This window comes from Camarhynchus parvulus, chromosome 4, assembly GCF_901933205.1.
Source record: "Camarhynchus parvulus chromosome 4, STF_HiC, whole genome shotgun sequence".
NCBI lineage: Eukaryota > Metazoa > Chordata > Aves > Passeriformes > Thraupidae > Camarhynchus > Camarhynchus parvulus.
In genome coordinates, this window is record NC_044574.1 from 22,774,467 (window position 1) to 22,796,947 (window position 22,481).

A 22,481-nucleotide genomic window follows, 5' to 3' on the forward strand; every position below is an offset into this window, starting at 1 on the left:
GTATTATTATAGCATTACTATCCAAGTGGATTCAGACACCCAGGAGAAATATTTTGCTTATTGTGAACAGAAGAAAAACAACAGAGGTCATCCTATGGAATATGCAGTATATCAGTAAAAGTGGAAGAGAGAGGAGGAAAGTAAACAACAGTCCCTAATGTCTTTTCATCCTCATTGTTACCTTTTCTCACCTTGTAGCCACTTTTAGAGAGGATGCAAAATTTGGTGCCATGAGGGCAGCCATTGTATTATGGCAGTGACACTTCAACACCAACAATTAGTTATTTTCAAGCTGAAAAGAGATGTAACAAAGGCATCATCTGAGAAGTATATCCATTTACTCCATTATCATAATTTCCAGCAGTGTCAGCAGAAAATTAGCTTGAGCATTATGTTTTAAAACACACACAGAGATGGCCCTTGCAGTGTAATCGTGGATTTACTCTGCAGAAATATAAGACGTTTAAGCTAGTGTTTCTTGTCCTGACAGTTTTAGTTCCAAAAATGTTTGGAACCATCTGGGGTTTAGTTTCTAAAGTCACTTCTGTTACCTATTTTTAATATCTACAGAAGCTTTCTTTCTAAATTAAATTCCAGTAAAGAATTTACCTTGATGCTATCTTCTGGATGTATATTTTGTAGATTGTTTGATGTCTGAGAAGATGCTTTGGTTTTTTTTCAGTTGTTTGTTTTTCCACTTCATTATGTGGTACTGGATTGTCCTTTCTCCCGAGTTCTTCTCCGCTAGTGAGAAGCCAGTTTCATTTTCCTTAGTCATTTAAGAGATGCAATGAAGAAATTGTTCATTAGCAGATTAATATTGACACTTTCTTGACTTAAAAACAATATGGTCCTGCCTACCACAAATAGGAATATAGAGCTCAGGAAGAACCAAAAAGAATCCTGTCTAGTTTCTGTTTAAGGGCATGCTAAAAGTAATGCTGGAAAAACTCACAGTGAAAAGGGTGGTGTATAGAGTAAAACTATATGTCCCATGATTAGCATCCAAACTCCAGGGAAAACAGCATGTTTTTTCCTGGAAGAGTGCAAAGCAGGTTAATGTGCATCAACAAGTATATAGCTGACAGTAATAACCTGTAGGAATCAAATTAGGTGCTGTATGCAAGTGTCATATACTGACTTTATAATCAGCTCATGTTTTTGTTATTCTTAATCTTTCACAGTATTGTACATGGTAAGAAGTGCTTGAATGGGGCAATTGACTGCAGTGAGGTTGTAAAAGTGCCTTCTGTATCCAGTATATTTGGATTTCTGCCTTAATACACAGATTAGTATTTTCTCTGTCATTGAAGGATTGTAGAGCTTTAGAAAACAAAGACTTTGCATTAGAATAGAAGGCACAGATACATGATCTTCACACATCTGATTTTAGATCAAGAAGAGAAAAGCATGTGTAACAGAAACTGTTGCTTCTTAGAAACCTCTGATGTTTTTTAGAAAGTTCAATGTGACCAACACTTGCAGTTTTGTATTTCATATTTTCCTTGAATTCAGTATTTCCTTTGTATTTAATAATTTCCTTAAAACAGTATTTACTGGAGCTATGTTGGTTAGGAACATTGGACATTCTCTTACAGTAGAAAATAAAGTCTTATCCTAACCCATACTAAAGACTCTGAAACACAACTTTAAACAAAAAAGGTTAGAGCTGTCACTCTGCCAGTGGCTGTCAGCAGCAATATGGCAAGTTAAAATCCAATCATTTTTGATCTATATCTTCACAAATTCTTGCAGAACATACATACACAGATTTTCATTGCTCACTTATTTGAACCCTTGGGAGGAAAGAATGTTGATGCTGAAGTGACTGAATTATAGGTTACTAACAGTCGGAGATTGCACTGCCATTTTCTAACATGGTATCTCTGAACCCCTAGTATTTGAAACTAGCCCACTCATATTTAATTATATAATTGCTACAGACCATTCTTTTGGATTTCCATAGAGCATGCTTTTTGCAGGCATCTAACAGACAATATGTAAAAGAAGTGGGTTACACTGTTTTATGAATCAAATGGCAAAACTCCTTTTAAGTCTTCATTTATCTGTCCAAACTCTGAACACTTCTGAGCAGAAGCTGATGAAAGTAGACTGTTGCAAAAGATGCATTCTTTAGTACCCCTGCTTACTTATTCATAGAGGAGATTTGATAGAATAGTGTTTATTTTGTTTCAAGATTATAGATAAAACTTAATTTTTTTTAATCCTGTAGGCTGCCAGTCATCCTGACATTAATTTGGGTACCTTCACTGTGTTGTTGTTGGCTGGGAGCCCACTTAATATGAAGCATGGGAAGTGGATAACAAAAAGGTCTTTGTTAAGTACTTGCTGTTTTAAATGAGAGAGGGATTTCAGCCATGTATTACCAGCTCAGTCATACAGACTTTCATTAACAACTTTCAGGTCACCTTGAGTTAATCTGCATGTCATTATGGGGCAGGTGCTGAATCATAAAAACACATTCTTTTTATCTTCGCTTTTTTCACTTTGTGTTTCTAGCTGTTCTTCAGTATTTCCTGTCCTAATATAGAGCTTTCCCTATGAATCATTTTCCCATACTTTTGAGTTTCAATAGAGAATTGAGGCAGATGCCTTCTCTGTTGCCACTTTTTCATAATTTCTGCCACTGGAGTTCACATTCAGCTCAACACAGACATGAAAAATGTTACACCACTTCTAGGACAAATGGCAAGAAAGTGTGAGATTTGTGGTTAGTTTTTACTTGTACTTTTCTTTCTTGGAGAGAGAGAGTGAAATGAATTATGGCTTCAACATTACAAGCTAAAGAGTACAAGAGGGGAATTTCATTATGATAGAAATTTGGAAATTGATTTTGGTTTTACTAAGAAAGGCTGTTAGGCAGTGCTTTCATAGGTTCTTTACTACATCAGAGATAACTGGAGTTTTCCTAGTAGTCCTTACAGCATGGTGATTTTTTTTCTATCTCTTTGCTTTACTCTTTTTTTTGTATCAAGGCATATTTTTTTTTTTTGTGTCACTGTGCTACTTCTTATGTGAAGTGCTTGTGTATTGAAATATTGATTGTGGCTGCATTCACAGCTTCAAATACAAAGCAGGCAAAGAACAAGAGAGAAGCCTATTCAAAGTAATTTTATATTTAGGAAATATGATAAAAACTCCACAGTATTTCCTATTCCTTTATCACCTCCATCAGTATTGTTTAATTCAGTAGATGCTTCTGTCTGTAGCAAGGTGAGCCCTTCAATGAAACCAGGAGCAGATTCTGACAGTAGCAGGAAAATCAAGTGCAGGGCAATGCTGTTTGTACAGACTGCGTTTCTTGTATGATGCCTTTATTGCAGACTTCTATTTCTTTACTCTGTAAATACATAAGCACTTTGTAAAAGAAAAGAAAGGAAAGGACATTACATTGAAAGGTCACTGTATATTGTGGTTTCAGTGTGTTTGGTATGCCAGGTGCTGTCATTGCAGGGCCACCTGCAATATTTACACCTAAGCTGTATGACTAAGATTTCAGGGTATTTATTAATATCCTTATTAACATATTAACAGAAATGGTTGTGACACATACTAAAAATAAACACATGCACCTGAAACTTGAGGCTACTGGAAAGTGTGCATTTAGCCTCATGTGCTAAATGCTGTATTGTGGTTTTGTGGCTTTTTCCACCACATGAGAGAAAAACCAAATTTCAGATCTTCAGTTGTGTCTTCAGGTATAGATTTTTTCCTTATTGTATTACGATTTTTAAAGGGCATTTTGATTAGATTTTTATTCAAGTTTATATTCCTACAAACATGAGAACAGTCCACTAAAGTATTACATGCACAAAAAGTGACAACATTGATAAACTTGACTACCTAGTTTATTGTAGACTTAGCTTAAATTTGAATTGCTTTTTTTTTGTGAAAACTCTCTAAACAAATTAGTAAGTGATTGTGTTATTCAGAGTAATAATTTTGATCCTATAAAACTTCTAAAGCCAAAAGCACATGTCTAGCACAGTGTATCTAACCTCCAGGTCACTCCTATCAGAAGTTGTTGTCCTTTGACTATTTATTGTTTTTATATTCTTGTCAAAAGATGTGCTTGCTTGATATAACCTGTTTTTTCATTGTTTTCACAGATATGCTCTTTCTTCAAGGATCAGAGGCTATATTTAAAGTGGCTTTAAGCCTTTTGGGAAGCCACAAGCCCTTGATTCTGCAGCATGAGAATCTAGAAACTATTGTTGATTTTATTAAAAGCACTCTCCCCAACTTGGGTTTGGTACAGATGGAAAAGACCATTAGTCAGGTATGAAATAAACTGGACACATGGTATGCAAAGGATACAGAGGTATGCAAAGGAATGCTCTTGTTAAGCTCTCGACAGAAAAAGCAGAACAGCTACTGCTTTAATCTGAGAACTTCCTTGTAGTTTGGAAGATGTTGAAAACTTTTGGGAGCAGATGACTTGTAAACCAAGATGACTTAGTAGCTTTGTATGGTATTGTAACCATTGGTTATTGTCGCTTTATGAAACCTTTAGTGCAAATTAATTCTTTTTTCACCAAAGAAACTTGCCTTCCAAGTCTCATATCAGAAGCAAAAATTGACTTACAAGAGCCTCACAAGTGTTAACCTTACTTAATGAAATTAGAAGCCTTCCCACATCCACTCTGTCTCTGCTGGCTTTTATGGTGCTGGCCCAGTGTGTAACAACAGCACCTTTCTAATTCTGTCAGGAGTACATAGGGCAGTGCAGACTGTTGCAGTGAGTAGTGACTCTAGACAGCAAAATGGAATCCTTGATGCAATTCTTTTGAACAGCAGACAAGGAAAATGATTCAACATTGCTAATACTCCAGATGATACTTATGGATTATGAAAAAAAATGGAAATTATTTCAATTAAGGCTTGCCTGTTTAAAAACCCTAAGTGTTTTTTACACTTGACATCTAAACTGCTTCAGACAAATAGAAGATGGGTTTTAGCCAGTTTTTCTGAAGGCCTTTTGTGGTCCAGAACATAGGGGCTGTACTGTGCAGAGCTGCAGATGCTGGCACCCACCAAGGGCTGCCAAGATCAAAGACCGAGGGTTGATAAAGAAAGCAGCAGCAGCAGCACAGTGCTCTGCAGAGGGCTGGTGAGGGGCTCCCTCTGAGCCCTGGCAGCAAAGCTTCTGGGGGTCACAGCTTACATTAGGGCCAGAAAAAAGGCTCCTCGTGCTTACTGTCAAAGGAAAGAGATGAGAGCTAGAACGTCTGTGCAGGAGGAATGAAAGCAAGGAATTTCCAAGGGGCGAAGGGGGTTGTGTGTTACCTGCCAGACTGAAAAACTTGCAGTGCTTAGGTGACCTGCAGAAAACCGTGTGCTTTGAGCTGAAGGAGGGAGGGATGCTCTGTTTAGGCAGCCCTGACTGCTCTAAATTGGAAGTGGGTAGGTAGAAGTGAGGATAAGTAGAAGGAAGAGCAGTTCCCCACTTTGATCAGGGTTAACTCTGAAGAGAGCAGCTGTTTGACCAGCCCACAGTCCATACACAGCTCTTGGGTTAATCCCCATGTTCCTCATCCTTCTGCAGCATGGCCTTCGGTTCCATGCCTTAACGGGCTTTCACTTTGCCAGGTTTCAAATCAAACTTTTTATTGCCTCATGGTTCCCTTCTTTCCGATTTCATACTCTGGTTATGACAGCAGGGATTTCCCTCCCTCCTCAGGAGCACAGAGGCTGGAAGTGCAGAGGTCATGAGATGAACTAACATTGTGCCCTGCTGAATTGCGCTGCTTGTTTTATTGAAATTTCAACAGGGTCTCTTCTCTAGAGATGCTCAGATTCACAGAAAATGAAAATTCTCTATGTGTAATCAAAGTCAAATTAAAATTGTATTTCAGCCTTCTGTGCTTAGATGCTCAGTATATACATTTCTGCTGCTATTTAACTACAAGATAATTTTTTATTGGACATGTGACAGAAACTTTTCATAATCTGATGTTTTCTTTAACCAACAGTTAAAGTTTTGTAGACAGAGCAGATAAATAAAATAGGCAAATATCCCTGTTACTTTTAACAGGTATTTCAGATGGGATTTGACATTTGACTCATTTTCAAAATGAATAAAGTACAAGTGGTTTAAAAATAAAGAATGACCCTGGAATTTCCCTTCTTGGGCTATTTTTCAAATACATTTTTAAATCAACTTTTATTTCTTCTATGTTCTGTTATTGGCACACTTGTCCTTTTCATTTACTACCTTCTTCACTGCTTGTAGTGGAAATTGGAGTCATATTAATGAATAATTTGAAGGCAGATGTTTGCCAAAACCTAGAAAAAGGAAAATAGTAGGTTTTTTTCCCCTTGGGTCACTCTGCATCTCAATTTATTTATCTGCTTTTAAAGTAAAAGTTTTTCTTAATGTTCATGGATAAGACTGAGCATTCGTTTCAGTGATTTGTAGTTAACAATAATAGAAATCTATTTTGATGTTACATAATGTTTTTGTTAAGTGTGTAAAGATAGAAAATTTCATTTTCTTTCGGTCTGTATAAATACTATAGAATCATAAATAAAGATAGCAAAGTTTTACTGATGTTCATTTAAGGCTTTTATTTTACTTAGCCTTACACTTGTGGCTACACACATATGGCAGGAGAGTTTGGACCACACTTTTTCTGAACTGACAATTAATTCTGGGTATGACTAGAAGGGTTTATGCCAGACTGAGATATATTAAATTTGAAAAGGGGAATACCCTGCAAGTCCACACCCTTGAAACCTTTAGTTTAAGTAGTTTTGCTGAAGTCAAGCAGCAAATCAGTAGCAACTTTTTAAAGTAGATCCAATGTATTGCACTCTACTGCCTCAGGCTTGCCATTTCCACAATAGGAAATGTGAATGCCAAAAAATAAGTTATTTTTTGTATGCATTAATTAAATATCTGTGTCTAGATCTAGATCAATAGATTTTAAAGCTTTGAAAGAGCAATGGTTTTGATCTGCACAGCACCTAATAATATTTTTATATATAACAGGTGTTTGAAATGGATATTGCCAAACAGTTGCAAGCTTATGAAGTTGAGTATCATGTGCTTCAGGATGAGCTTATAGATTCTTCTTTAAACGACAATCAGAGACTGGATAAATTAGAAAAGGCAAACAGCAGTTTGCGCAAACAAAACTTTGATCTCCTGGAAGAACTGCAGGTACAATTTATATTTCATATATTATTAACATTCTAGTATTCTAATTTACGCACCTTTTCAGAAGAGCCTGTCCTACTCCACATCACAGGAGGGATTGGTGTTTGGTCTAGTGAATTTAAAATGTAGCCACTTAAAAGTTTTATTTAGTTTAGCCCTCAAAGTTTACATGCAGAAGAAATTCTGCGAGAGGGATGGTTAGAGCATATACTAGTAGTTAGTGAAAAGTTCAACACACTGCCTCTTCTCTTGTAATTAAAATCATATCTGTAGAAGATAAGTAAAAATAAAGTGCTTTTTCAACTTCATTTTTATATTTTCAGTCACTGCTTTATTACAGCAGGGATTCTACTCTGCCAAAAATGGGTAGACTAATTGCACTGTCACATGTTGAGTTGTCTTTGTTTTGCAAAGCAACAACTGTGGCTGGCCAAAAATATCTCTCAACTGACCCATACAGAAGCTTATCTTACCCTGCAGTTCTTTGGTATAAAATTTGCAGATTTGGTAACTTTCTAATTTCATTACTTTGCATTATATTCTGAGTTTAATTTTTCATAATTTCTTTAGTATTTTATATATATTAATGTATCTCATAAAATAGTTTAAAGATGGTTTCAGTCATTAATGAAATTACCTTTTTTTCCCTTCCCATCCTTTCTCCCCTCCCGTCTTTTTACTTTGATAGGTGGCTAATGGAAAAATCCAAAACCTTGAAGCTACAGTAGAGCTTTTATTGACCAATGAAGGCAAACTGAAGCAGTCCATTCTCACTCTTGAGCAGGAGAGAGCAGCTCTGCTGAAAGCTGTGGAAGAGATGCAAAAAAAGATGGGTGATACAGATGGGAAGCCTCTTCTTACTAGACAGGGACTGGATGCTGACTGACTGCACAGCTGTAAGGGAGCAGAGAAGCTGAGCAAGAAACAAAGGGAAGAGCTGAGTCATTTTGTCATGATCCGTGGGGATTTGACATTGTTGTGTTTGTTGTACACACCTTACTGTGGCAAAGCAAGATATGGGCATGGTGGCTTTCCATATCAGAGAAGCTGATTTCCTGGGGAAAGACTCTTCTCTTCTTAGTACGTAGAAATACTGTGAAGGGTAAGATGCCACATAAGAAAGAGTGAACAGGAGAAACTTGCTAGTGTGTGCAGTCATACACAATACACTGTAAATATGGTATGGATTCTTCAATAAGTGCTTCTAAACCTAAGTGCTTTGGGTTTGTCACATTTTTGGTTTTGTCTGGATCACCACCAACTTAAATAGCACATCCTTTAGAAGGTCTATTGAAGAAATATGTCAATGTAAAACCTTTGAATGGATGACTGCCCCATTGCAGCTATGCAGTGGTAACATTTACAGGTGATTTGTATTGGACTTGAAATTTTTGTTGATGTAATTCCCCTACAGCTTGGCTGGGTTCTGTTAATTATGTTGTTTACACCTCAGAAAACTGCTTCCTGATGCTTGAAGGTGTGAATCCACTGAACTTCAGGGAGCTGGACATTATCATATGTAACTATGCATGGCTGGGGGTTGCCTTCCTTTTTTTTAAGTATGTTGGTTTAGTATATTTCTTCTTTAACTACCATTAATTTAGTGTATTGTTAGTTAGTATTATCTGATAAACATACTGTATATAGTAATTGCATTATTCTTAACAAAATATAATGACATTAATTTGGTGAAGCCTGTGACTCTTGCAGCATCATTCAAGGATTTCTATTCAGACTCTTCAAATTTCATCTTATTTATTTCTGATCTGCTGTGTGATGTAAGACGTCTTTTTTTCTGGGAAAGTAATGTCTACTGTCATTTTTTCCCCTTTATTTGCTACTCTATGCCCACCCATCCTCTGAGAAATGTAAAGATTTTTTCTGAAGAAGGGGAGTCATTTCAAGAGCTTCATGGTGTGCCAGATATGCTTAAACTGTTTCATAAAGGGATAGAAGTTCTAATTAGGACATCATTATTTTGCAATGCATCTTTCAAATAAGACTACATATCTGAAAGAGTAAGTCTCATTTTTCTTAATGCAAAAGTAGTTTGCAAGCCAGTTAAAGCAACATTGTGCAATAATACCCATGGATATGCTGTTGTTGGGTTAACTTCAGAATTAGGAATATTGCCATAGTTTTTTTCAGTCGCTAAGCATTGAGTTTATAGGCACTGTTGTTTTGTTATAGCGGAGATTCACCCAGGACGTGATTTTTATATGTTTGGTTTTTGCAAGTCCACTTTGTATTCACTTAGTATTGAAATTCCACATACATCAGTTATTATTAATCCATTTACCTCTTAAGCATGTTTTTTTTAATTTGGAAATCCACAGTGAAGCTTATGCTTCATGTTTAAAATCTTGTCATAATGGACCTCATACTGTCAGATCACTCAGTAATGTGTTTTTTACAGCCATAGTTCATTCACTGACTTTTTAACAAAAGCAATAAAAATAATAATAATCTATGCCTACATCTATGTTGTTACATTTTTTGCTATTCAAACACAAAACCACAGTTGGTGGGGCGCCAGTTCAGAGCCATGTGAGATGAGACTTCCTCTGCAAGTGCTGTCTACAGTGGTTGTTAATTTCCATTCCACTCCCTGAATGGAAATGCTCCAGGTACAATGAAACAGTTGCTTCTATATAGTTAGAAAAGCCTAAAGTTTCTTGTTACCTATTTACCAGTCATGCTTTCTGAGAAAAGTGACTCTAGTTCTCCTCTAAGTGCACTTAGTAATGCACTTACACAAATTCCCAGTAAAAGACTTTGGACTAGGAGTTGAAGGGAAGTAATACCACTTACCAAGTTCCCAACTTTGTAAAAGCTCAGGGCTTTTCCCTCCAGAAGTATGAGAAAGAAGTGATAGAGCCCGGAGCTAGTCCCAGATACTCGATACTCCAACTGTAGCTGTAGCTGAGCATCCTTAAAAATGTGTAAAATTAGGCCTCCTATTTTCTGAGTACCAGAAATTGTCGTAACATACCATCTTCTTTAGGAACATTAATGTCTGATTCAGAGAATATTTTTTTAAAAAGCCACCTGCAAATCCATACATTGAATCCCTCAGCAGAAATAGCAAATGAACCATTCACAGAAAATTAAAGTTGAAATAATCAACATTTTCTCCATATCACGTCTACATATAAAAATCCTCAGGAGTAAAGAAAAAACAGGAAGGAAGGAAGGAAGGAAGGAAGGAAGGAAGGAAGGAAGGAAGGAAGGAAGGAAGGAAGGAAGGAAGGAAGGAAGGAAGGAAGGAAGGAAGGAAGGAAGGAGGAAGGGAGGGGAGGAAGGAAGGAAGGAAGGAAGGAAGGAAGGAAGGAAGGAAGGAAGGAAGGAAGGAAGGAAGGAAGGAAGGAAGGAGGGAGGGAGGGAGGGAGGAGGGAAGGAAGGAAGGAAGGAAGGGAAGGAAGGAAGGAAGGAAGGAAGGAAGGAAGGAAGGAAGGAAGGAAGGAAGGAAGGAAGGAAGGAAGGAAGGAAGGAAGGAAGGAAGGAAGGAAGGAAGGAAGGAAGGAAGGAAGGAAGGAAGGAAGGAAGGAAGGAAGGAAGGAAGGAAGGAAGGAGGAGGAAGGAGGAGGAAGGGGGGGGGGGGGGGAAAAGAAGGAAGGGGAGGAGGGGAAAGGAAGGAGGGAAGGAAGGAAGAAGGAAGGAAGGAAGGAAGGAAGGAAGGAAGGAAGGAAGGAAGGAAGGAAGGAAGGAAGGAAGGAAGGAAGGAAGGAAGGAAGGAAGGAAAAACGAAAGAAAAACAAAAGAAAAGAAAAGAGGAGAAAAGAGAGAAAGAAGAGTTCATTGGTGCAACTTAGGCTTCCAAACGTGCAACAAAGGCAGCAAGGGGTGCAGTTAGTGTAAGTGTGCTAGTGAATTACATGGATGCAGTAGTCCAGAGAGAGATTAGCCTGAAATAGAACTGATGTTGGCATGTGCAACGAGAAAAAGGCAGGATCTCTGAAACCTTTGCAGTGAACGGCGCTGCATGGACAGAGGACTGGCTGCGGTGCGTCGTGGTCACCAGTTGTGGTTTGGTTTTCTTCCAACGAGTTATTGAGGTAGGTACCTGGGACTCCCCGTGCATCTGCCTCATGTACTTCTTCTTGTCCTGGTGTCTATTTCCAGAGATCATTATTTAATACAGAATTGGAGAAATAATACAGTGCCTATCGTGGGAAGATCAAAGCACTTTCATAAAGGCACAAGTTCTCTTGTTTGAGTGAGAACTGAGTCACAAAAAAGGGCAATGATTTGCACCAAATATTTCAATTTCTCACTGGTTGCTGGCATCCAGTGGAATCCAGATCTTCTAAGTCATGTCAAACTGTCTTACTGGTTTTCTGAAAGATTGTTCCAGAAGGTCTGTAACATGTACTTGGTATGTCAGGCAATGCTCTGCCAAAACAATGTAAAATGGGAAATGCAGCCACTGGAACCTTGTCCTTTACTGGCAGCTATCCCTCCCTCCCAAAAGTAGCTCTCAGTCCCACTAAAACATGTTGTGTCCTTGCCAGTACCTCCTCTGCAGGTACCCAGCACACACCAGCTCTTGCTTGACACATGCTGGAGTGGGGACAATGCCAGCAATCCTGAGCAGCCAGGACTCTAGTATAGCAGTCAATCAATATTATTGGAAACTTTTCAAACATAATAATCTGATAGGAATTGCATTATTTAGGACTAAGTCACAGAATTGCAGCTAGTAGGACTCTGAATGAAGGACGGTAGTCTCTGCATGGCAAAGAAGGCAACAAAGCTGCTGCTTTTTCTCCTTTGGGATCTTATTCCATCATTCAGTGGAGCTAGGAACTGAATCCAGTTTTTTTACTTCAAGCCTACTACAATAGGTGCTGCAATTCCACTGTAATAAAACAGCCTGGTATGTCAGAATGGCAGAGCATACCACTTTGTAGCCAAGTCAGGTGGGATATTATCAGTGCCCTCACTGCATTCCCCTCTCTGCTGGAGGTTTGGCTGCTTAATTAGATAATGCAGACATCTATCTTAGAGGCATTTCAGCTTTGGGCCTCAATGCCTGCTGGCCTTGCAACCATTCAACAGGAAGCTGGAAGAAGCCAGCTGCTTCCCACACTGCCACCATGCTTTAGGAGATGCATTTAAACTGCATTTCCTGTGCTTGGTCCTTGCCTGAGCTATGTTGCAGCCACACCTGCATCTGGCTATGTACCCTTTTTGATCCTGACCTATGGGCTTGGCTTTTCTGCTTGAACTCAGCCTTGACTGGTCATCTGAACTGTTGACCTGCCTTGCTAGTGTTTTTTGAGTACTGTGGGACATGCTCCTTGTCAGTTTGTTCCCTTTGCCTGCCTGTCACCCTCAGCCCTGGCTCAGTGTCCCCTTCAGAGCAGCCCTGCCCTTGCTGCTCCCCAGCACACAGCTCAGGTTTCATATCTGCACTGCTGCTGTTTCCGGGGCTGGGCTGGTCAGGGCTTGTTGAGGTGTCTGTGCATGCCACTGCTCTTCCCTGAACAAGCCAGCCTGTTCTCTTAGAGCTTGCTTAGGCACCTCCAGCACAATGGTTGCTCTGTGTAACACAGCCCTTTACTAGTCTCCATCCATTTCAAAATGCTATGTTCACATTCTTTTCCACATCAGACACTGCACCGTATTACAAACACAATTTTGGTGTTGATGACACCAGAAAAAATGCCTGAAATGAATACATTTTGACTACAGCTGGATGAATGCCATGGTTGCCTGAGGCACCTTAGATCATTGCACAGCATTTATATGGTGTCACACCCTGTGACATGAAGCAATTTTTCTTCAACAGAGCTTTGCTACAGCAGGTGTGTGGGAGGGAGGAGAACTCTGGCAGCCAGGCCAGCCATGGGGACAGCAATCCAGGCACTGTCTTCAGAGGGCACATGTGGAGCTTAGACCCACTAAGTTTTATATAACCTAAGTCAGGGTGGATCACTAGGCACTCATTTGCTCATGTAGCTGCCATAAAATGTTCTTTTCATCTACACAAACCTGAGGCTGCAAGAACTTTCTGTGCCTCAAAGTAGGCCTTTTCAGCATAACCCAAAGCAAATCAAGGACTTCATTATGTATAAGACTCTAGTTATTCTTTTGTATAAATGCACTTTTCCTTCTGTCTAATTGTATCATATATTTTCATGGTGCTAGAAAAGCATTGGGGCTATAGATGCAGAAAGGTGATGAAACTCCTCTTGCAGAGAGAACAGAGATGATTAAAACAGGGCTTCTGGAGAAGCTTGTACTAGCTCCCCATCCCTGACTTTTCTCATGCATCATTTCAGAACCAAAGACATTTTAGAAAAATGTCATTACATTCCTTTTTTGATTAGGAACAACTGACAAAAATGTTCTGACAATAGCCATTGATCCTAGGTTCAACCAAATGCCTATTTGTTTCTGTCATTCTCTAGCACTCTTCTGTAATACCTTTCCTTTTGTTAACATTTCATACTAGACTCTTTGTCTGCAAAGGAGATAGAAATACATTTTTCATTTTCTAGGTAGAAGCAGAATATGATAATTATATTTTGTATCTGTCTGGTCCTCTGTTACTAGTGAGGCAGTGAGTTTCCATTTCTCAGTAGTTATGTGCAAGTCATTCTAATCAAGATGGTCCTCGAAAAAAAGTCTTACTACAATTTGGTTCATTCTATTACCCTATTTCTTTTGGAAGCAGAAGAGGGAAAAGGAGGAGCAGCTTGCTTGTTTCACCAGCATTAGAAAATTTCAAGTTCAGTTTTCTCAGATTTCTTTTTCATAATTTGTTACAGGATGAGTGAATACTAATAACACTCCTATATACAATCTCTTTTTTCTGTGTTTCCAGCATTTGATGCATAGGATGTTGTTGGCTCTGTAGATAGTGACACTTCTTGTAATGTTGCAGATTTGAAATTGCCAAGGCAATGGCTGTCTTAAAGAGCATTTCTTCCATGTACTGGTTAAGGTAAGCTGAGTAGCTTCAAGAGTCAGCTGCTGGCTGGGACTTTGAGCTCATGAAGTCATGGATTCTTGGTGGGATTAGTGGTACATGTATATCTTCCCAGCTCATTATTCACAGTTTTCTCTTAGAGCATATCACAAAAAGTCTGACTGCAAAACAAACAAAACCTGAAATGCGGTTGTTGTTTAGTGTTTAATGGCCTGATACACCAATTGTCTCTGGTATTTTTTGATAAGGAATCTTAAATGGTGGTTTCAGTGGTTAGAGACTGAGGTAACAGGCAGATACAGAGGGGCAGTGAACCTTGCAAATGGTAAAATCGCAATGTAATTAGTATGTAAGTACAGAATTGTTCTAGAGCCTTTGAAGCTCATTTTATGCAGGAAAAGTGTCCAGCAAGTTGTTAACAGCCATTATGCTCATTTTTGAGAGAAGGAAAAACCGAGATGCTTTTCCATTAAAAATGGAAAGAGATGGGCTGTTAAGAAGGCATGTAGGGCCAGACAGGATAAAGCCATGACATTTTCAAGACCTGCAGTAGGATGTTGGACATACCATAAAGAGATGTGAGTGCAAATACCCATCAAACTGAGAGGAAATACAAATCTGAGCAGAATGAAATAATTGGGATAAGCCTCAGAAAACCTTCAGGTTTTTTTTCAGTCCCTGATGGAGCTCATAAAGTCAGGCTTCAGTGTCAGCAGGGTTTTTCTGATAAAGTGTTCTGTTCTTTTCAAGCAGCGGAGAAAGTCAAGTAAGACCTGATTACATAACATAGTCATCTGGTCAGAATGACCTGCTAGAATGGAAAATAAAAGAAGATTTGTTAATACAAAAATATCTTCCAAGAGCTTCTGGCATATCTCAGGGATGCACTGACATCTTCATCATGCTGAGAACAAACTTCCATAGTACCTAGAAATCAAATAATTTAAGTAGCAGCTCAGTCACAGACACTTAGAACATGTAACTTTGCTGGAGCTTACACAAAGGCAGTCCATGATGCTGATCTATTATTATGCAGCCCCTGCTGGAACCATTTTTTGGTGATACCTGACACCTTACCTGACATTTAATGAGAAAGTTATTTGCTCACAAATTTGGGGTTTATTGTTTGACTGTCATGTTTCTGACCTTAACCTTCATTAAACTCCTAACCTATCTCAAAGGAGTAGAAAGATTGCTTTAATGCCCTGACTTTGCAGGAAAACAAGAAGAAGGATGGTGAGACAGAACACATGTAGGTGTTTTACCGTGCCTGTACAGAAATTGTAGCTGCAGAAACTCCAGGTGGCCCAACTATCTCCTGCAGGATTTAACAGGATAGGGTGATGGAGTCATATATAACTGCTGACTTCAGTGTTACTGCATGCTGCCTTAGATACACTGGCTGGCATGAAAGGTGCCATGCAAGCCATTACCCATACTCTGGTAGCAGCCAAGTTCCATATAGGGTAGGAAAAATAAGTCAGTTTTAGCCTAAATCCAGCAGGCATAAACAGCTGAACAGAACATCTTTAGGCATCCAAAATTATTAGCAATTGTTTAAAAGAAAGGGGAAAAAAAACCAACAAAAAACCAGCATTTCAGATTCTCTCCTTATTTGTTCCAGCATCTCAGTTCCATAAAGCAATACTATTTTAACTGGGGCTAATGTTTAAAAAACATGACTAAATAGATACAAATTAAGGCAACGGGGACTTAAAATTGTGGACAAATTAAGGAACATATATTTGGACATTTGAGTGGATCTGCGTTTATTATTTGCTGAGTTTATGTTGCAAGTACAGTAAATTCTTGTTTCCCCTTTTAAAAAACCTCATGCCTCAACAAAAGATAAAAACTTCCATTGTCAGCTTTTGCTTAAAAAAGAAGTAGGAAGTTCTATGATTAAAGGAACATAAGTGTATGTGAGAGATGGAGGAAATGAGAGTTTCAGAAGCAAAGAGCTGACAGCAGGGATTTACCCAAACCCTTTGTGTCACCTCCAGAGAGATCCCAGCAAAAAACATGCAACAGTTCACTGCTGTGGGCTACCAATTTCAGGGATTTTTAGTTACTGCAGTGACTAAAAATTCTCTCAGAGAGAATGTTATGATATACTTTCCTTCTTCTGTATTCCCCTCCCACCAGCTATTCTATCTTGCAACATAAAGGTGGGACATGCACACAACACAGACATAAGCAGAACATCTGCGAGCTCCATTGTCTGTCACTTGAGCACCCTGTCCTGATGAGCCAAACAGCCAAGAGGAAAAACATCACTGAGGACTAAGGTACTTTCCTTTGTGAGCTGTGAGGTCCACTGTGGTCGCTGGCTCTGTACTAACACAGTCCTGTGCATTTTGGTGAAGCACGTCTTCTGGAAAACCAGCAGCATATGATCCAGCAAGTGTCAAGAGATGATGACTCTTCCACTTTCCATGAGAGTTTGATCTAGAAGGGTTGACCCTTCTTTTGTTCAAACAAGAACAGAACATTGAAGACCCTGCAGAGCCAAAAGATTTTGTTGTTGTTGTTGTTGAGGCAGATCAACCATTGGAATGGTGTTCTTGAAAAATTTTATATTTTCTCACAGATTTCCTTCATTACCAAGCATAGTTTCTGCCCAGAAATTGTTGGCACTGCCAGTCCTCTTCCCTAAGGAAACTAAGGGCATGAGCAGTCTTGAAGCTTTAATTCATACCAGGATCTGGCTCTTTCAGACAGAAAAGAAGGATGTAAGTTAGACATGTATCCACCATTCCTCATGAATGGTTCCAAATTCAGCTCCTCCCTTCCATTCCAGATTCTTGGCTATTTCTCAAGGCATATCTCCACAATTCCCAAGAAGCAGATTTACAAAAAGCTGTCTGTGATCTGAGATATACTAAACATTCCAAAAGAAGTAGTTAATTTTACCCAGAACCCACAACTTACTGCTCTGCTTCCTGGCCAAGTTTGTTGGTTTGAGCTCAGTGCAGTCCCAAACTCATGATTCCCAGTTTGGAGTTAGCCTGTACCCAGCAAGCTTGGAGTATAGAAAGAGCTCACTCATGTCTGTCTACACCATTCCATGTTGACTTGCTTTGAGTGTTTTCAGGTCAACTTCAAGACTTCTCGTCACCAAAGTACAACGAGCATGCAGGCAATATGAAGCATTTTACCAGCCCCTGACCATTTATATTGTGGCCTTCTGTATCACCTTTCATTTTTCATAATTATTGGAAGATATTTCATGGGATGGTCCATTGATGGTCTTCTACAGGCCCCTGGTTAGTCCTTCATTTCCATCTTTGTAGATAGCATTCTTGTTCTAGCACCCACTGGGAACTCATATTAAATTTGCTGGCAATGGCCATGGCTCCTAAGGTCTTTTCAGTCATTTTTGATCATCCCAAGATTTATTCTGTAGTTATAGCATAGATTATTCATTTCCAATTATGTAATTTCCACTGTACTAAGGCATTTTGTTTCCACAGGACACAATATCATTATAAGAATCAAGACCAGTCAGAAATTTCCTAAGCTTGTTCTTCTGAAACATCAGCTGTGAAAAAAATCTTCTATACCTGTATTTCTTTATTCCCTTTGGAGGTTTGCAAGATTCACTGAAGTTTCCAGTTTGGAATTATGTACATCATGGCCCCCCAACTTCCCAGTCCTGTTTCCAGTCTTCACTGTTACATAGATAGGCAAGGCACTGGTCTGAGACCAGATTGTGGCTGCATTTTTCAAAGATAGGAGGAACATTTAAAAGCAAGCAACGTTTGAAAGCAAGCACTCACGAGATGTCAACTATGTTAGTTTACCAAGCCCCTGGACATCCAGTCTAATGTTCTCACTGGATACCAAAATGGCCTAATTTGGAAGCAAAAAAAAAACCAGTTATGAGTCTCACTGGAGGTTAAATGGAATTGTGAAAAGATGTACTGCATATTCCACAAAGAAAATATCAAACTCGTTCCCTTGTCTTAATTCATTTCACCATTTTTCCTATTTTCTGACTGTACTGAAAGAGCTTTTTCCAGCTCTCTCCAACCATCTTTTGCAAAAAGATTAAAAACTTCAGGCAATTAGCCTGGATATGCAGCCATTGCTGTTACTGAAGAAGGTTTAAAAATTAAACAGGTCTCATACCCAGGCCCTTCACAAAAATCAGGCTGATTTCAATATAATCTTACCCTGGGCATATCTTCTTAATTATAAGTTTTAAGGACTTTCTGTCTCTCAGATCTACCGTGTTCTGTCTGTGTAAGTGAAGAAACACGAACAATTGTGAAGTATTACCCTGCTGCATCTTATCAGAATGGAAGAAATTTTATTCTAAAAAGAAAACTCACAAAAATTTTGGCAGATATTTTATTGCCTCATTTTACTTATCTTTTAATGGCTGATAGTCAAGTACCCAAATTTATCCCCAGGGAGGAATTTGATCATCGATTCCAACAGGAACAGGATGACACCCTCAGATAACAAACTGCCTCTGGGGGAGGGGCTCTCTTGTTGCTGCTGGGTTATTTTTTAATGTGTTTATTACCCTAGGAGTTTAAGACCTAAGCCTGTAATCTCCAAAGCAAAGCAGCTTCTGTGACCCCAAGCCCAGGAGGTGCTGCAAGGCTGTTATTCAGTGTTGTGCAACCCCTGTGGCTGTGCTGCACAGAGTGCTTCCACGAGTGCAGCTTTCCTCAGGGATACCAGGGCTTGTGCAGAGCAGCAGGGAAAGTGGGGGAGATGAACCAAGTTCCCAGTATGACTTTCTACATGTGCATGTTGCTCTAGGCAACCCTCTGCAAGTGAAAGTGTGACCCTCATCATGGATGGATTTAAAAGCAGCCATTGCCCTTGATTTTTTCTGTCAAGCCTTCTACTTTGGCATTTGAGGACTGTATAAAGTTAGTGTCCCCAGAGGATTGTGTGTTTTCCTCACAGTTAACTTTCACCTAAATCCAAGGGGTTTAGGCCACAGAGGTTTGACAAACTAGCCAAGTCTAGAACTGCAAATTGGTTTCAGCCACAATGCTGAAGTAAATGTGGCAATGAGGGAGGAAGCACGGTAGGTCAGGAACAACACAGATGAGACCAGACAGATTTAGGGGAGTTGCTACATGTCCTGCGCACTCCTAGAGCTGTGCTTCACTGTGGAGGCCCCACTGAATGCTGGCTGTTTTACCAAAGCCTGTGCAGGGGAAGCAACTGGTGAGACACAGCAAAGAAACCCAATAAACAGAGCATCAGAGAGAAAGTGTAGGAAGGGCAGGGTGGAGGTGCAGGAAGTGAAAGCCCTGTGACCAGCTTTTTCAGAATGAATATCAAAGTTTTCTTCTGAAAATCTTGAGGAATTAAAACTAATCTAGAGATTCTTAGCCTGATTTCCTGCATTTGCAGTATTACTGATCTGCAGTATGACTGAAAGACTCTTTTACTGCTCTGTTAAACCAGTCAGCTAAATTCAAGCATTGATTTTCAAAATGAATATTTAATTGACTTCCTAATTCAGCATTAGAAAGGGCTGAACAGACTTTGTGCTGCAGTCACACAGCATATATTTCTGCATTGAGGAACTCACATCAGTCCTGGATCATATTCTCCACTAGATGGTAATGTTGTTTCAAATAGTTTATGTTTAAAGGAGCTTCCTTGCCAACAACTCCCAAAGAAAGCGGAAGCCATGAGATATGTCTGAGAAATTACCTTCGGATGACTTGGAGAATAAAAAAGTTTCTAGTTATTATAAATAATTTTTGGTTTGAAAAGGTTTTGATGAAAACTTTGTATATACTGTAATTACTAGGATCACAGAAGTCTTAGTTCATTAAACAAGTTTGAAAAGGTCTGAAAGCAATGAATCAATTGACAGAGAATGCAGAAGACAAGCGGAGTGATCTCTACTTCATGCTATCCGATGCCCATCGTTGTTACTGAGTGACTCAAAATCCTTCATTTGTTTTTAGCCACAGTTTTTCTGGGGAGTAGGAAAGTGCTCTTCTCCTCCTTTTATGGCAATGGAGACAGAGGAGCAAAAAACCACTTCTGCAATGGTGCTAGAAAACCTCTCTGGCTCCATCGGGGTGTGGGGCAAAACAGCAAAACAGCAGCTGTGCTGCCCTTCCCCTGCTCCCTGGGGCTGGCTTTGGCAGGCTGCACATGCAGCGCTGTGCCTGCAGTGGAGGCTGCACACGCAGCAGTGTGCCTGCAGTGGAAGTGGCAGCCCTGCAGTGGAGGTGGCAGCCCTGCAGCAGTGTGCCTGCAGTGGAGGTGGCAGCCCTGCAGCGGTTTGCCTGCAGTGCAGTGGAGGTGGCAGCCCTGCAGTAGAGGCTGGCACATGCAGCGGTGTGCCTGCAGTGCAGTGGAGGTGGCAGCCCTGCATGCCAGCAGGGCCCCGCTCCCCGAGCACACACATGGCTGCAGGGCTGTGCCAGCAGGGCAGCCCCGCCACGCAGCTTCAGCAGCGCTGGGAGCGCAGCAGCAGGAGCAGGAGACAGTTCCTGAGTGCTCACAGGGAATGCAGCTGCACTCGGGACCAAAGGGCGGCCCTTGTCACACAAACATGATTTATTTATTTGAGTTCAGCAAAACACAACCACTGTGAAACAAAAAGGAGCCAACTTGCCCCACAAGAAGAAGCACAGTCCCAGCGTGTGCTGCAAGCAAATAGCTGCAGGCTTGCTCCCAGGGAATATCCTAGGCCAGTGCAGCTCTGGAAAATGTTTTTAAAAGTCTTTAAATAGCACATAGCATTAAAGCTAAACACTGTTTCCACCTTAGGAACCCAAGGTTTCCAGCTTCTGTATTAGGATTTGTCATAAAATTCAGTGAAATCCTTAAAATTAAATTTTACTGTAATGTGCTGACAGGTCTAAACCGATGTATTAAAAATCCAAACCTAAAATTAGCTCAGTTTGTTTCTTCGAAGTGACCCATCAATGTTACAAATCAAGAGCAGATTTATGCTGTTTGCAAACAATAACCAGCTCTCCTCTAGCACTGGCTGAGAATGTCATCTTTTAACTTACATAAAGTAAGAGGGTCCCTGTCAACACTGGATCCTCTGATCACATGAGACTCAATTACATATACTTCAAAGTTCATCTGTGCTAGTTTTATTTTTAGTAATAAAGTGAAGTTTAAAAAAAGACTTTTCACCTTTCACTTGGAACAAGAGATTAGGAAAATTCAAGAGAAGTTAAATTTAAAAAGCAATTCTGGAATTTGATAGTTCTGCAGTGTGATTCCATTAATTGTTACTAATCAATTAATCCAGCCTTGGCTACAGATGTTGTTATGGCTGTTGATACAGTTATGGAAAGGCACCATTTGGTTTGGATGAGAAAAATGTAATGCCTCTGCTTCAAGTTTGGGATCCTATTCCTTATTCTTTGCTAGATGGAACAATGGATAACTGTCAGTTTTGCTTTAAATCAGAGAAGCAGGTTTATCCCTCTCTCAAGAGACATGAGATGAATCTCACACTCAGGGAAGATTTTGCAGGCACTTCTAAGGGCACTGTCCATTGCCAGCTGCTGTGCCTGTGCCTTATCTAGAGAGGCAGCATTTACAATGAGAGGTAACAGTTTTAATCAGAGCTAACCCATGTGATATCCTTCTGGGCTCAGATTGTATTTGTTTGTCCAGGCAGGAAGCTGCAGCATCGGAACTGAAGGAAGGTTGGGCATCCCAAGCATTCCACACTGGTTCCCCTGGTTGCTTTTGCTGGCTTGACCACCAAAGACACCTTCTTGTGGCTGTGGCTATTTCAGTCCCCAGCTGAGTAGCAATCACACAAGTCAGAAAGACATTAGTTTAAGAAGGCAAACGTGGTGTTTTTTCTAGAGATGCTAAATGGTGCTGTCTCTGCCAAAACTGCCTCTGAAGGCCAAAGACCAAGAAGAAGGATGAGTACATCGTGCTTACCCAGCCTGACCACGCCACAGCATATGTGCTGATTTCATTATTTTAATATTCTGTCACAAACAGCTGCTCTGAAGCATAACAAGATAATTTAAGCATCACATTATATTGTTCATTTCTTCACGTTGTGATCATCTGGATGCATAAAGAGAGCAGCGCTTCTGACATGCTTTGCAGAACAAGCCCTTAAGAAAATCTCTGGGCAGCCCATCTTCTATGTACAATACAAATTTCTGTCCATACTTGGTGACAGCAACCCACGAGGCCCAGTCAGCCTTACACAGTGCAAGTATCTGACTGTTGGCAGAGCAACCCAAATGTGCTTTTTCCAGAGAAAATACACAAGAGAGCTGGAAAATCTTCCTTTTTTTCCCCTTTGCTTTTTTTCCTAATTTGTACCTGCTGTTCCATCTAACTCTGGGGCATCAGAATGTCTTGGATGTCAGACTCCCAGAGGTAAGGCAA

The 22,481-nt window shown here is 39.9% G+C and overlaps 1 protein-coding gene across 8 annotated transcripts in view; it reads left to right on the forward strand.

Annotated features, from left to right (window-relative positions):
- TBC1D1 (TBC1 domain family member 1) overlaps positions 1–9,650 on the forward strand; it is a 95,448-nt gene extending 85,798 nt beyond the window's left edge. For 5 of the 8 annotated variants that reach the window (XM_030947106.1, XM_030947110.1, XM_030947109.1 and 2 more), the window contains 3 exons: positions 4,131–4,300; positions 7,013–7,183; positions 7,869–9,650. In XM_030947106.1, coding sequence (XP_030802966.1) covers positions 4,131–4,300; positions 7,013–7,183; positions 7,869–8,066 — 539 coding nt within the window. In that variant the 3' untranslated portion in view covers positions 8,067–9,650. The remainder of the gene's footprint in view (positions 1–4,130; positions 4,301–7,012; positions 7,184–7,868) is intronic. The other 3 variants (XM_030947108.1, XM_030947107.1, XM_030947112.1) reach the window with 1 other exon arrangement.
- Positions 9,651–22,481: the final 12,831 nt, after the last annotated feature.